Source organism: Cynara cardunculus, assembly GCF_001531365.2.
Source record: "Cynara cardunculus var. scolymus isolate 2C chromosome LG 15, CcrdV1, whole genome shotgun sequence".
NCBI lineage: Eukaryota > Viridiplantae > Streptophyta > Magnoliopsida > Asterales > Asteraceae > Cynara > Cynara cardunculus.
In genome coordinates, this window is record NC_037542.1 from 20,028,793 (window position 1) to 20,041,983 (window position 13,191).

General features: G+C 34.1%; 1 protein-coding gene across 2 annotated transcripts; it reads right to left on the reverse strand.

Annotated features, from left to right (window-relative positions):
* Positions 1–2,875: 2,875 nt before the first annotated feature.
* On the reverse strand, positions 2,876–9,608 carry LOC112528141 (lysine-specific demethylase JMJ706-like). Of its 2 annotated transcripts, none has more exons than XM_025139082.1 (11): positions 9,148–9,608; positions 7,630–8,008; positions 6,591–6,678; positions 6,296–6,515; positions 5,747–5,800; positions 5,579–5,658; positions 5,199–5,476; positions 4,660–5,055; positions 4,276–4,571; positions 3,924–4,178; positions 2,876–3,655 (listed from the first exon to the last, which is right to left on the reverse strand). In XM_025139082.1, the coding sequence occupies exons 1-11, from the start codon at positions 9,148–9,150 to the stop codon at positions 3,341–3,343; spliced, it is 2,364 nt and encodes a 787-aa protein (XP_024994850.1). In that variant the 5' UTR covers positions 9,151–9,608; the 3' UTR covers positions 2,876–3,340. The 2 variants fall into 2 exon arrangements, with proteins under 2 accessions (XP_024994850.1, XP_024994849.1); XM_025139081.1 differs by having other exon boundaries at positions 6,591–6,747.
* Positions 9,609–13,191: the final 3,583 nt, after the last annotated feature.

The window sequence follows — 13,191 nt, forward strand, 5'->3', positions numbered from 1 at the left end:
TTTTCAACCACAAGAGTGGTGTCTGATTGGTTTGAGCTTGTCTTCAAAGATTAAAAGTACCTGAAGGTCCCAGATTCAAATCCAATGAGGAATAAAAATCTCCTTTGTGGCCAGGCCATCTGCAAGGCAGGTGGTCGTCCTGGGATTAATCGGCTCGCATAGCGGGTTGGATATCCAGGTTAATAAAAAAATATATATAAATTTTCCCTTAGATAATCTTTTTACAAAGACCTAACCCTAATTAATTAACAAAAATTCATATAAACTAAAAGATAATGAATAATAGAAACCCTAAAATCTAATAACCCTTTTTTGAATAAAGCAACTTGGTTTTCCTGTATTTTTGTCTTGTCAAGAAACTTCTTTCTATTAGTATATTATATACATTTACATATATGTATATATATATATATGTATGTATGTATATTAATAATGTATGCAGGAAGATGGATGGATGGATGGATGCATGTGTGCATACAGTTTGCATAATGGTCATGTCATTGTCTGCAGAGCATGATGTCTTGGTATGTGTGTGCAAACACACCACAGAGTATGTGCGAGAAGATCGATGGGAGGATGGAAAACAATCAATGATTTTGCAATCCATTGCTTGATGATTGACTCCTCGCTGACTGACCACAACTCATGTGTCCCCTCTGTGTTTTGACCTATTTGTATTTTAATTCTACACTTTACTTCATTTCATTTCATTTCATTTCATATGTTAATTTAATTTCCTTGCAGCCTTTTGTTTTCTCAGTCTGTTCTGTGGGTTCCAACGCTCCCATTCACATAACCCCCTCTTTTATTCCCTTCACCATTTTTTTAATGCAACTAAAAACTGTTTTCTTTTTACAGAAAACCCCAAAATTCATAAAAACAAAATCCTATTACATAACACGTATACTCGTCTCAACCGTTTGAAGTTGATATTTTCTTTCAAATGGTTGTTCATCGTTCGAACATGCTTCTAAATTAAAAGTATCCCACAAACGTACGTGTTCTTAACGTCTTCCACACGATCTATATATATATATATATATATATATATATATATATATTGAAATAGTTAAGAAGGAAGGATGTATGGTAGGTAGGGTGGTACCAGTTAATTAAATTGAAAATGGTAGCAGGAACAGGAACAGGAATAGGAATAGGAAGAGGAAGAATGGTTGGCATTAAACATAGAGAGAGGTAGTTCTAGGAACGTGGGATATAACATAAAAAGTGAAAATGACCATATCAACCTTTATTACCATTTTTTCTTCAACCCACCTCCCCACCCCACCCCTCTGGTCATGTCCTTTTCTCCCCGGCGATCAAGGGTCGCTTTTTTATTTTTATTTGATGTTTTTTAAGCTAAAATAGAATATAAAAAAATGGTGTAGAAAATTAAGTTATAAAGTTTTGTATGTCAAAAGTTGTTTTTAGAGTAATTTGGAGATTTTGGGCAACTTTTCTTTTTAGTAGATAATTAAAAACTCTTTTCTAAAATGAAGAAAGTAAAAGAGAAGATGTGAACCACAAGGGTGGTGCTCAATTGGTTTGAGCTTAGGCTTTGAAGATCAAAAGTGTCTGGAGATTTCAGGTTCGAATCCGAGGAGAAATAAAAATTTTCTTGTGGCCACGGAGGTTCAAATGCAGTGACTTTGGGCTATCCGTGAAGCAGGTGGCCGCTCTGGGATTAGTCGGCCCTTGTAGCGAGTTGGATATCCAGGTTAATTAAAAAAAATGATGTGAAATTCTTTAAATATAAAGAACTTGGTAAAAATGATTACTGTGAGAGAGAAATATTTTTTATTATATTTTCATCAAAAAGAAATCTTGAAATTAAATGTTAATGAAAGAAATAATATTTTACTAAATTATGGAATATTTATTAATATTTTATTTTATTCTGGTTTGATTTTTGTTTCGTTTCCACCTCTTGCAAAATCCTTTGTTTTTCCTTGTTTGTCGTGAGGGTTTTAATCTTTAAAATGAAAGGGCCGTTGAAATTGAATGTAATTTTTTTTGAAGATTTTAAATTTTAATTATGTATTCTTTTTTACTCGAACCTGGGAAATCAAAATTATTTATTTTCTATTTAAATTTTTTATTTATTTTTTGAAAAAATATAACATGTTTTCAAATACAACTCAGCCTTTTACATTACAAAAACACAAATTAAACAAGACCTGAAAGAATTATTGAAATTTTGTACATTTTTTAGAAAATAAAATCATGTCTAATTAATAAAGCATCCTTTTATTCCATTTTTGCTAACGTTTCTTTAGTAATTCAATAAACCATATTCAAATATAACTTTTAATTTGAAGTTGTTACTTAAATCTGTTTACCAATAAGAATTTGATGATTTGGGCTGGGCCTTTGCTATGAGTGAGCCCAAAATGTTAGGCCTCGTGTTTGCATAAATATATAAAGAGGTTTATGAAACTAGTATAGCCTTTTCACATAGGCCCCTTACTGGGCCTGCCCTAATGAATATGGTGGGCCAATGGATTGGACTAAAGTATTGGGGGCCCAGATGCAGACGTAAAAACATCATTCATAAACTGCAGGATCATGCAAGAAGTCAATTATATATGATATTAAAACTTTATGTCTTCTTGTAAAATGTTTAGTTTCTCATTTAATCGATGTATGTATTCCTATAATTTGATGTAAACAATCTATGATTCGACCAAAGACTGCAAATGGATAAATTTGGATGGAAATGTTGACCAAGAGAAAAACAATGTGATGCTGAGATTGGAGAAAAGGCGTAGCCCAACTCTTAAAGGAATGGCTGAGTGGCAGGAGGAAAGCAACTGGATACCTGTTTCGCTTGCCTTCTAAGCCAAAGAAAGAGAAAATCCTTAAAACACAAGATTTTGGTGATAAAACTAAAACTGTATCTTGATTGTTATTGATGTAGTCCATTGCTACATAAAGAATAAAGAACCCCCTACAGTAAGGGAAGCAGCAGATTTCTGAAATTAAATGACAAAGAGGGTTCGATGGTACACGGTACCCATTTTACCTCCCAACAAAATGTACATCAAAAGAAACCGCTAATCGAATCCTTGGCAACCTACTTACCTAAAAAGAACCAGTGAAAAGGATCTCCTGCCCAAGTCCTTAATACAAACTCGGCCTGAGAATTGATCACCGCAGTGCCAATTGCCCCAATTAGAGGCCTGCACAAAGAATATGTTTCTGTTTCATCTACGAATGTAGGTTAATTTGCTGCTCCACGACTAAAAATGGCTGATGTAGTTTTTCTCTGTGTTGTTAGATCTTAGAAACCCCAATTGAATCCAAGTTAGCAAAATCAAAGCTCTATGAAGTTTGTTTGTATTCAAAGGAACCTGTGCTCTAATCCTGTAATTGACGGGCCTTTTACTTTAAGTCGCTTTGGGCAAGTTTCTAGAGGCGGTCGTTCCCGTTCCCTTGTGCCCTTTCCCTGTTTGTAAAACCCGTGATCTCTTTGATGTTCCCCATGCTTACTCACAGCTTCTTTGTTTCCCAATTTCTTGTAATTGACGGAGATGGAAGTCATGGTTCCTTTGCCAAATCTTTCTTTTGACACACAGTCTTTGCCAGTTATCAAATACCCAGGTGCTGAACTATGCCCATATCTTTCAGTCTGTACTTTCTTTAACCGCTTAAGCCCCTGTTCAAACATGAAACTCAGGTTAGTAATACTACCTGAAGCATGAAAAATTCGAGCAAATATAATTCTCGATAATTCATCTTCGTTCGACGGCTCAAAACTCAGATAAACTCAGTTGCATATTGTACTGATTTCATAAAGACCGACACAGGACCTACTACCAGTGAGAGGCCATTTGTATCATCATAATATCTCTCGACAAGTTGATTAGAAGTTGACAAAAACAAAATAGATATAAACGAATTTGATCCACAAGAATCTTCATTACCTGATGTTCCAATTTAGAAGGGACGGAATTGGTTGCATTTCTGTGTTTTGACTTTAAGGATGAACGGCGTTTGAACCTAAATATCTCCGAGTCAGAGTCATCACTATAATGACATGTCCTTTTGACATCCACATGGATATTGGATCGAGGAGATTCATCAATGATTGGTGAAGCTTCATGCATTTCCGTAGCCATGTCTTTGGAAGAATTAGTAGGCACGAGATTCCTTGTACTAGAACCAGTATCGCCCTGTAACTGTCGAAACAAAGTTTGATCAGGTTTACATCTTAAATCTAGAAGCAGAGGAAGATTCGTATATCCATTTTAGAACAAGCAATTTGTTTGAACTTACATGGTCAAGTAAGAAACAAGTTTCAGCAGTATCCATGATCTCAGGAACAGACTGCTTCAAATTGCAGTTTGGATCAAAATCAATCTTGCAATATGGATCGTATTCGTCTTCTTCAGTTAGTGGATACAATTTAGATAACAGAATCATGTTGGTTCCATTACTAATTTGTTGTTGAACCTCATGTACAATATCGTTATCCTCCTCAAACATCCTCGAAACCACCTCCATATCCAAGAGTTCCTCCCTTACAGAGAGTGTAAAGTTGTTTCCACAAGGCAAGTCAAGTGGCTTAAACTCTGAAGCCAATCAAGAGATACCAAAGTTAAAAGAAAGGCTCGTGTAGAAACTAATTTAGATAAAATAGTAAGTGATGTTCCAATATACCATGGCAAAGACACACGGGATGTAAATAGCAGTTGCAGTTGATATATGCTACATAACAGTCACGTTTGCAAACACTGCAAAGAATGGTTCCATGAGAATGTTGAGAAACACCCATGCACCCTCTTGATCTCATTAGGCACCAACGAGCACGATGTTGGAAGCGTATCAAATTAACAAACGAGGCTTTAATGCTAATTTGAGAAGCTAAATCTGTAGAAGAATAGTTCAAATCTTCATAGTCCGTAGCTGATGAAAGCAGCATTGCTTCTTTGCACAGAAGTTCCTCATGAGGAAGGAGAGGTGTCCGATTAAGAAGTGCATAACGACGACTGGCTATTGATCCCATCAGGAACCAATCACCGATGGCAAAATTTACAGCCTCACCACAATTAAAACCTATAACATACCAAATTCATAAAATCAGTATTCTAAATTATATCTGAATTCGGGAAGAGGAGCAAAAGAAGCAACAAATCTTACAGGCAATAAAGAAAATTCTTTTGGGAATTTTCAAATCAGAACAAGAAAAATAATATTACCATGACTAAATCCTGCATGATATGCTCGGGGGAAGGTCACTACATATTCCCCAGGCTTTTGCACAGCTTTATAAACTGGAACACCATGTTGTGACAAAATATTAGGAGGAAACAAGGTTGTCTTCCCTAAGAGAACATCGAAAGCACCATCTTCCCCTTCAGTTGATAGAATATCATGAGTGTACACCTTTTGCCGCACAACCTTTTCAAAATCTAGTGCAGCATGACCAGGAACACCATACCAGGTTTTTGCAGCTCCACAATGATGGTAATTAATGCTGTGACAAGTGAAATAACAGGAGAATATAATGTGACGATTTCGACAAGCATAAAGTGATGAACATACATGATACAACAAAGTAATATAACAAATTACGTACCTGTATAAGTAATGATCTTCTACATGCCAAGCGAACATACTGAATAGCATCCCTATGTAAAGCATTGGTTCAGTAACCCCCTGTAATCATACAAACATTGGCTAAGAAAACAAAACATGCCAATTGTAAAATATACTCGCAATCAATGAAAAAAAACTGTCTGAATACCGGAATTGTTGTTTCTAGCAGACGCAAGATCGATCTGGACAATCGCGCAACTTTCTGAAATCAGAAAAGTGAACAGCAAGATCTTAGTTTAATAGAACATGCAGAAATAAGAAGCATGCAAGAAGAATCATGTTGCTAGTACTGATATATATATATATATATATATATATATATATGAAATCAGTTGGGGAATAAGAAAATCAACAAAGGGAGCAAAATCCAAACTAAAAGAGATTGCACAAATAAAAAATGAGGCTGGTGTTCGGGAGAGAAGGAATTAAGGAACGATGAAATACCAAAATCTCATAATTTAGCACATAAGAAATTAGTCTATTGACATTCGGAAAAATAAAAACATTGTCAGACGTTGAGAAAAAACAAACAAAAATGAATTTAACCATAGTCACCGGTAGTCAGTGAAGTAACAAGACCACACGGTAGATGCAAATGTACATCATGCCTGTGTGTATATGATAAATAGACACATACAGAGTAGGAAGAGAAAGACCAAGAGAGAGCAACAAGCTAAATGACCGAATAAAATCAAACCTTCAAATTCCATTTGCTATTTCCAAGTTGATCGTTCGGAGAAGATGAAAATGCACTGCCGTCAACATCACATGCATACTCAACGCTTTCGGTCTTTCCACAAGCTATTTCATGCCAAAATTCTTTTTCCATGTATGTAGCCGGAAGACATCCAGCACTATAATATCTACGAGCAAAAACCTTGTTTGCCATTTTCTCAAAATCACGAAAAGTATAGTTTCTGATGAACAAAAAACACCACTCAGATTCTGAAAGAGCATATAGAAAAGTAAATTGACAATATATGGAAACCCACCTTCCACTCATGAAAAAGGTGACCTTATCATCAGTGTTCCACTCAGCAAGACGAAGAGGCTGCACTCTTGTAGTAAACCTGAAACCAGCTTTCTCTTTCATCAAAACCATGCCAGCAGGAACAGAGGCACTCAAAGGCGAAACAATTTTGCATATACCTGAAAATTTTAAAAGGATTCAAGGAAAGAATTTACACACTATTCATGTAGTACAAGACTCAAACATGAAGTTAGAAAGTTCAGTTGAACAAAGTAACGGTACTATCAATTAGTGAAGATGCAATAACTACACAGCAGCAACATGTTAAGATGAGCAGAGTAAAACACTAATATCAACATTTAGAGAAGGCCTATCACATTAGGGTGGTAGAGTTGAAATCTTTAGTTGAGAGTGCTTTCAGAAGTTGCTTCTCAGCTGATTATTCCAACACCCTTGCACTTAAAAGCCATTCATACTTTAGTTTACGTACAGATCCATCGTTAAATTTTACCACACATAATTCTCTTAAAATTTGACTGGAATGCCGGCAGAAAATGTATCCTCTATCAAATCTATAGCTACCAGCAGCAGTAAATGTATTATGTGTCTAACAGGTTGATGCATCAGAAGCTGAGAAAATATTGCAAATTAGTGAACATACTAGCAGGCAGACATACCGATTTCGGAGCATGGAGAGATACAATCCCATTTTTGCCAGGAGAACGAGAACATGTAGCGTTGTATATTAGATATCGTATATATAAAATCTCGCTCAAAGACCACACTAAGTCCTATACTTGATAGAGAACATAAGATTTCAAAAAAAATGTAGAGGTAGCCATTTGCAAATTACCAATTCAAGGCAATGACTGAACATGCACAAACATACATAAATTAATGCCATAATTGATATCATAAACAACAAGAACAATTGACTAATGAGAAGGAACTAAGCATTACTGTTTAACAAATTCCATTTGGATCGTTTGATGTATGACATATATGTAAAATTTCTAATTAAAGTAAACCTCTGATCTTATTAACATCTAATTAGCCATTACCATATCTTGACGCTTCTGGGGCTATTTTCTGAAGATATGCCAAAGGATCCTCAAAATCTTCCTTACTTGGAAAATATACTGGGCACTCTGGCATCCTATCTGTCCAATCGAGATCGGTAGTGTCAAACTTCTCAACCTTTTGCTTTGACATGGTATCTCTCCCATTCACAACACCACCAGATCGTGCATGTATATTTGGATTGCCGAATGATCTCACACCGCAGGACGCGGAATCTCTTAAAGCATCTCCACTGCTTCTAGTCATCAGGCTAGTCACACATGTAGTGTCATTTAATGTGCCAGCTTTCATCCGCTGAAGCCTCTTATGCTTCAAAAATTCTAGCTTTTCCTCTCTGGAGAAACAAATCCTTCCTTCCCCCTGGAAAAAACTAGAATATAAGTCCGCAATTCTAGTCCTTGATCATACATCATTGTGGATAGCGGTTCTCAATCGTAAAGATTATCAACACAGGTCGCAATTCAAAGCTGACAAAAAGTATCTACAAATATTACACAGCAAAATCCTCGTTTGTTTCAGAAAATTCCAAATATTATTTCGTACATTACATATGAACTATGATTATCATTCAATATCTTCATCAAGAATTTAGCTTGAATTGAATCTACCTCGACCCTTGAGTGTAATACCTTGGAGGTTACATTCAAATACTCTTTCCCCTTTACCTACTCAAGAAAAATATCTCTTTCAGTGTGTTAACTTGACAATGAATGCTGAACAAAGTGAAACTGACTGCACAAAGAAAATCCACAACAAATTACTTTGTAAACTCAACCAAGCTTTAGCCCACCAAATGTAACAGTTATAGACCAGCTCACGACATAGCAGTTGATACAAATATCAATATAGAATTAGCCTATATCTACTAAGTTCTCTTGTATGCTTCTCTAGAAAAGGCCATAGCTGTTAATTGAAATTTTACATCGCTCCTTCAATTTATTCCCGTAAACAACTTCACCCTTTAGTGAAAATTAGAAGTATATCTTCCACAAAGTTCAACAGGAACCAACGAATTCAACTAATTGAATGTCAAGCAGCTCCATAAAAAAGGTTCTCAACAAATTATTAACAGAAACCATATAGATGAAAAGCAAGTGAACAATATATCACTAGAGAGAAAACAGTCAAAGAAATAAGGATAAATAAATAAGCAAGTTATATAACTCTAATACGCCAACAAAGTTAAAATCATCATTCATCCAACAAAAATTACGGTTCTAAATTGAGAGTTCCAATTACAGAAGAAAAAAAAAAAGACAAAGTGCCGATTGAAAGAACTTTTTGAATTTTTATTAGTTTTCAGAACAAATAGCCGTGAAATTGAATAATAAGACTAAACAAATACCTTCAGGAAATTTTGATTTAGGAAACTGAAATATTCACACACAAAAATAACATAATGCCATTGATTTTAGGAGACTCGTTATTCTCCCAGAATAAATACTCATATAGCAACATAGTTAAGAATATATTTAGAAAATTTTGATGACGTAATTTACCATCTCATTCCAAAGTTTGTCGCCGGAACCCTCCGTCTTTTCTTACTTCACCAAAACCATACAAACGAAATTGAAGAAACAAACGCAACGATAACAAATCCCAACCCTAGATCACGATCTCAGTCATTATGTCCGGCACATTCCCTTACAGAAACCACCGGACGAAGAGATCGGAAGATTCAACCGGTTAAACTCTGTAATCTCGGAAAACCGCACAATGACAACACCAATAGTCCGTGTCCGTTTATGAAATCGCACTTATTCAAAATAGCTCCTCCACAACGAACTCCGGAAGTCAATACCGTCTTTATCGGCGAAAACCGAACAGTTTTCCGGCCGTCTAGAGAGAGAAAGATTTGGGAGAGAGAAGAACAGTAGATGAAATCCAGAAGGGAGGGTAAGGCTTAGAAAACCGAAAAAGAAGAAAGAGAGATAATTTAGTTGTGTTTATTTTATAACTTATTTTTTGGTTAATTATAAATTCTTTATTTATATCTAGATAATTAAAAAATAAAAGAAAAAAGAAAAGGCAAAATGAGTATGAACCATGAAGGAAAGTGGTGGTTAGGTTTGTTCAACCAAACGCACCCTTTGCCGCCTCAAAACGTGTCGTTTTGTAGCTGAATTGAATTTTTCCCAAACTACCCTTGAATCAAGGCTTTTCTTAACCTCCAAAAAAATCATTTTCATAAATAAATTAATAAATTTGTGTTGAAATTTAAATAAATAATTATATTTTTAATACAACTTAAAATTAAAAAAATTAATCCACTGGCAATAAAGAAATATATCTTTGATGTATATGTATACTGATACATATTTATTTTTCTTCAGTAATTAATTATATTCAGATGTCATGTTTTTATTATGTTCTTTCAAATGAGACATGCATTTTGGATCAAAATTTATGTTGTAAAATGTTTTGATCCCTCGTTGAAATTATATTATCGAATTTTTGAGTTGCTAAAACAGATAAATTTGAATACAGTTGTTTGAAACACAGACCGTAAGGATCTTTACGGTATGAACTTTTTTTTTTTTATAGGGAGGGGGGAGACCCCTCCAGATCAAGGCAAAACACTAAAACGCTAAAAGCAAGACAAATAAACACTCGGGTGGGAGGTAAACCTCAACCACCAGAAAAAACCAAGGATACGGTATGAACTTTAATGCAGAATAGTTTTGTAAAAATAACCAGACAGTAGAAATTTTAGGTCAAAGAGTCTAAAATGGAAATCGTGCGTTAGCGATTAGATAATCATATCATATCCCTCAGCTAACATGGTTGGCGTGCATTCATATAACTTCAATTTAAGTTCGATTGGTCAGTTGTAGGTGAAACAACTTTTGATTATCTATACCTTATCCGAAGCACGATAGATATACTAATATGGTACCATAGAAATCTCTAAATATGGAGATGTAAGCAATTATGATGTCAACATAATGACACATGGCGATAGGGTAGATTAGCAGTCGGTTTCTAATGAATATACATTTGTTGTGATGCAAAATAAAACGGCGAGATATCGCTTTACTTTACGTAATCGCATCTTTATTATCAGTAATATAAATAAAAGAATTGACCAAATCAGTAAAAGAAGAATAAATCAAAACAGAACGTACTTGTTTTATCCTTTTTTGAAAAACATATTCTTCATAATTTCAATTTTTCAAAACGTATTATAATTATATTAGAAATGTACTCGTACAATGCAATTTTAATATAATTTAAAAAGTAATTTTTTTAATATAATAATTCTAATTTGTTTAAGGAAAATTGACTAAAATAATGACCAAATTCACTTTTAGTTATTTTTTCAATTAAATTTCATATATATATTTGAATATAATTTATTTTCTGAAAAGGAAAAAAAAGATCTTCATAAAATATTTATAAATAAGCAATATATTAAAAAGGACTAAAAAGTAAATTTAATTATTTTATTTATGTATTTAATAATTTGCTTAAATTGAGGGCGAAATATGTGGGTATCTTGAGTCGTGTAAATAGAGGCATGTAACAGCTGTACTTTGGAGTTTGGAGGTTGCCTCTAATCATTAGTTTTCAACAGTCGCTGAAAGCGACACTTTTTTCTTTTTCCAAGGGCTCCATGTGTAAATTCTACGTGTGAGTCGGAAGACACTGTGTTTTTCTCGGCTCGGCTTTTTGAAGGAGTCAACTATTTCAACGCGCTTTAGGCGGTCGTATTGGTTCTTTCTTTTGGCTTCGCTTGGCCCCTGGTCAGCCGACTTCTTTTCCTTCTTTCAGTTTTCCAGAGCTAAAATGTCTTGATCCAAAATCAATTTAACTTTATCATATGTAAACTATGCATTTAAAACTTGTACGTTGCTTTGGTTTTGGAATTTCAGTTGTGGCAAAGGCTTTTGATGGTATTGGTCTATGATGCTGAAATTAGGTCAACTGCAAAAGTAAGACAAAATATTTCCAAGTTTAAGATTGGTTGATTTTTATAATTATTGTATGGGGTCTTTTTTTCCCTTTTTATATTCAATATCAGCTCCATTAAATTTATAAAAAAATACTAAATACATATTTAAATTCACACACCTTCCTCGTCCTTCCTCGTATTTGGTGAGGTTTGAATGTGGTGACCACTTAAGAAGTCAAATGCTACGATACTGCTAGACCAAATGCCTTTTGGTATTTAATGGAATAAAAGTTACGTGAAACAAAACCTCGTGATAGAAGTTCTTTTGGATATGACAAATTTTGGAGTTCTCAGATTATTAAGTCCCTATGAGACACTGTTAGTTGCAACAAAATTTGATGGTATAAAATACTAGTTATTAAATTTAAAATAGTTGAACTTCTAATTTTTAATATATGTAAATAAAATATTTGAAATTAATTACGTGTTTCATTCCTTTTTTTATGAAATCAAATAGATGTCATCAAATCAAAGATACTGATAATTAAAGAAACATCAACATAGTGATGAAATCGCCCTACTTCCTCGATGAAATGGGAAATTAAAATATGATTCAGATTGATAATATAACGTCTTCATCTTGTGTGTTTTGTAGCTTTTGACGGAAATGCTTAATACTTTTTTCTTACACCGTTATCTCGAGTAAAATGTGCATGTTATTTGATGTTTCTTTCCTTATTTCCAATACAACTTATCTACTGGTATCGGTAACAACATATAAATGCATCTAACTTGAGGGGTTTTAGCTTAACAATATCCGATAACCGAATCTTTATAGGGGTCAAAGATTCCAACATCACCGGATTTATAGGGAAGAAAACAAAAACAAGAATTGTATGGAGAGATACTGTAAATGATCATTAAGATAAAGCACGAAAGAGCGGATAAAAGACCTTATAGAGAACGATTGAACATCAATCATAAAGTTGCTTCGAAATCCTAAATGACGACCCCACGCTAGCTCATAGTAGCATGAACATATTAGGACATGACACACACACACACACACAYATATATATATATATATATCACTTAATTGTCCTATCGTATTCTTGTTTCTTTTCTTTTTCGATGCTATAGGTATATATATATATATATATATATATATATATAATGTTAAAAAGACAAATTACGATGTTGGTAGATTCACCAACATAATCGCTTTATGTCCTCCTTTCAAACAATACTCGGGAGACAAAAATAGACTAAAGAAATGCTAATCATAAAAAAGTTTAGGGATTGTCGGGCCTTACATGATATATAATTATTCAATTCAAATCATTCTTAATTTCTGTTTGATTTTGTTTGGAAAGTGTTTGTGTCATGAATTAATATTTGCCCTTTGGATGTATAGTCGTCGAGAAACATCTGTTTGTTCTTCCACGGTTTACTCAACCTCCTTTAGATCCTTTTCATTTGATTTTATAAAAATATTTAGACAAAAGAGTAAAAAAAACGCAACGTTAAGTACGTGTTATGAAATTGGGTGTTTTTTCCAACTATCGCAAACCTTGAAAACTTTGTTACCCTTTATGGTGTGTTTTAGTTGAATCAAGTTCGAGTTTGCGCAAACTACTCAACCTGCTGTAAA

Excerpts from the sequence above, each read along its gene's own strand:
- LOC112528141 (XM_025139081.1), bottom strand. Across the intron at positions 5,801-6,295 it reads ATAGCAAATGGAATTTGAAG|AAAGTTGCGCGATTGTCCAG; the intron begins GTTTGATTTTAT and ends TTCTGATTTCAG. Across the intron at positions 4,572-4,659 it reads TCCCGTGTGTCTTTGCCATG|AGTTTAAGCCACTTGACTTG; the intron begins GTATATTGGAAC and ends GATTGGCTTCAG.